General features: G+C 40.3%; 1 protein-coding gene across 1 annotated transcript in view; it reads left to right on the forward strand.

Annotated features, from left to right (window-relative positions):
- The first annotated feature begins 2,236 nt into the window (after positions 1-2,236).
- SARC_07179 (hypothetical protein) overlaps positions 2,237-3,185 on the forward strand; it is a 7,650-nt gene continuing 6,701 nt past the window's right edge. Inside the window, exon 1 of the mRNA XM_014298890.1 lies at positions 2,237-2,567. Within this exon, the coding sequence (XP_014154365.1) occupies positions 2,451-2,567 (117 nt within the window). The 5' untranslated portion in view covers positions 2,237-2,450. The remainder of the gene's footprint in view (positions 2,568-3,185) is intronic.

The raw sequence follows: 3,185 nt of genomic DNA on the forward strand, positions 1-3,185 counted from the left end.
CTACACCGGCCCGAATTGACTCAGCACATATCTTTCATTGTCGACTCACTTGGCCCAAGCTTCAAACGGGAATTTACTGACCACTTCTTCCCATCAATCTTTCCTGAACCACTACAGCGACTATGAGAGCCATACCATATGTTCATACATTGTATCATACATATTTGCCATTTTTGAAACATATAATATTGTCCCTATGCGTCGGCACATTTTTTAATCTCTTTAAATGGAGATTCCGTATCCTTCGCCTCCGCGCGTGCCCGTTTATTGGGTCGCGTGGATAGAGTGGAGTTGCGAGCACGTGTCTGGTTAAGACGCGTCTGATGAGGTTTATCATCTGACGTCTGGCGTGAGAGGTATCTTTGATCAGTGAGCTGGCGCGGTTTCTTATTTACCGTCTTTTTCTTCGAGGTTACTCGGTGTGCGGGGAAAAGAGTGGATACAGTATCATAAAACTGTTTCCAAGTGAGTCGGAATAGATAACACTTTGTTTCATGTCCCTTGTCTCAAACCTCAGTAGCGTATTTAAGCCGCAACTCGGTGTGTAGACTTTCACGGTCGTTGTTTCCTATGTTCTTACAGAACACATGCATAACCAGGAACTCGTACCATCGCTGCACCTCTAGACGTTTAAGGTCAGCATCAAGTTTCAGAATATAACTCTGAATAGGAGTATTCTCAACTGGTTCAGTTAAGATTGAACTCAGTCCTGGACTGCGCATGTCCTTGCTTAACAAGGACGTATACAGCTGGCCAGTCACGACAAATGTCTAGCTCATGCTGGTGTTGCTGCAGGATCAAGTAACTTGTTCCTGTAGGGTCAAACGAAATCCATTGCTGGGGAGCAATATCATTCGTCGCCAGCATGACCGTAAACGCATTAAGCGTACGGATTACCGTATCGAGGTCATGGTTGTTTATAAACTCGACCTGCTTACTGTTGGCATCTCAGTTCGACTTAAGTCGACTGATCAGCCCCTTGTACCTTGGTAATCGCGGCGGTCTTGCTCACGTTGAATATGCAGTAGTTGATCTATCCGCTTTTGCTTAATAGCGATTAGATTAGCGTAGTAGGTGACGTCGCTGGCGTTTTGTAAGTTATGCGCTATGTAAAATCATATACGGCCTGATTTAGCGAGGTTATCTCTTCAGATTGGAAATCTTCGGCAGGCTGATGAATAGCGTGCCGATCGACTCGATTAAACTCGATGTCCTTGGCGCGCCTACGGGCAGCTTTAGTGCCTCGAGAATGTGCCCCAAAGTCCATAATAGAAGACTTACGCTTCTCGTTAATGTGAAGCTCAGGTGGTATAATCACCGGTGGGTCTTGATGCATAGGGGGAATATATCCCGTAGACTTTGGTACTGGGTGTGTGACCTTTTCCAAATAGGGAAGCTCCTACTAAGCCTACTTTCTTGTCTCGGGGTTTATAATATCCTCGAGAATAGGAGACTCACGTCCAGGGGATACTCCTGGCGTGATTAGTGTCTGATCTTCGGGGTTTAAACCCGCAAAGGCTATCGGAAAACTTGGTAGTTCGGGCTCGTCCGTGACTGGCTTTTCCAGTTGACGGGCGGTCCAATTTTCAAGAGCTTGAGTAGTACAGGGAGAAATATGTTCTCGTATGCGTTTTGCTTTCTCACCTGACTCATACATCTTCTCTACCTGTTCAATGGTCATTCGCTCCCTAAGAGCGGCTAACCGGTTCTTAAGTTCAGTGTTCTTATTCGATCAACTTACTTATGTGCGATGGCTGGTTTGATTCTGATTCGGGTCGGCTCTCTGAGCTTTCCTTCTCATCCTCTCCCTTAAGCGGGTTGTCTCCTTTCTCCGTAATTGGAGTTAGATCCTTCTGAGTGTTCTCATCAGGATTACTAGATGTTCTGTCACATCTACTGAATTAGAAAAAAGTCACCAAAAATTTCGGAAAATGTACGATTTTTCGGAAAAAAAACAAACAAAAGCAATGACAATTGACAAATGTTCTAAATATATTTATTAAATACTTATTTATAAAGAATTGTAATTTGTCATAGCCTAGATATTTATTTAGTAGGCTATGATTTGGAGGCTACGCAAATATTTAAAAAATAAAAACAAATTTTAAAATATCTGCTGGCTATGTGATTTGATTTTCAAAAAAAAAAAGGGACAATTGCAATCTCGCATAGCCATATAAATTATATTTAAATACACAAGAAGGCTATGAATCTCTCATCTCTTTTGCGTGAATCACAAAAAGCGATGAATGTCATTATTAAATAGTCACACGTCAATATTATTTATAAAAGTAAATATCTGAAGCGTAGATATTTTTAGGAGGTGTAGTATGTACATATCTGAAGCGTAAATATCTGAAACTGAAGCATATTACTGATTTTATATAGACCTCTACTACGAGCCTGTTGAGAGTTCATACTTTACAAGGACTCGTTTCCCTGCTGCAAATATGAATTCTGAAGCTAGTAGCGTCTTGAACCGAGATGTCGACCTGGTGGTGAAGACCACAGACGGCAAATGTAGTGACTTGAATCTGAAATGTCCATTGGACACAACCGTTGTCCAGGTATCATTATACGTGTACATTTAATGTGAACAATTCTGTTTTAAGTAAACATTCCTATAATTAGATGGGTGGTGTTAAGTGAGGATACTTAGGTGTTTAGTGAGAGTAATATAATATTTCCGTGTGTAATTATATGGTTAATATCCTCGCACGGTACATATTCTTGTTTGCAATGATATCATATATGAATAACATATCTAATGAGTGGTAATGTATACCGTGGTATGAATGATTACACATCAATATACTTATATCTTTTCTCATAGACGACTCTACAAAGTTAGACATGTATGATAATCAGACAATGTGTGCGTGTAAGCGTTGGACATGTTCTGTGTCTGCAAGTGTTAACCTGCACGAACATGTTCTTGGAACTGTTACTGTTGCACTTTGTGATTTACTTGCATTCCGATACGAGTATTTTACGTTTGAAATCAATTTATCTCTATACAGACATCTTTCGCCGTATTTGAATAAGCATTTTAGTATGAATATATATATACATATATATATATATATATATATATATATATATGTATATATATACACACACACACACACACACACACACACACACACACACACACACACACACACACACACACACACACCACACAC

Source organism: Sphaeroforma arctica (genome assembly GCF_001186125.1).
Source record: "Sphaeroforma arctica JP610 unplaced genomic scaffold supercont1.551, whole genome shotgun sequence".
NCBI lineage: Eukaryota > Ichthyosporea > Ichthyophonida > Sphaeroforma > Sphaeroforma arctica.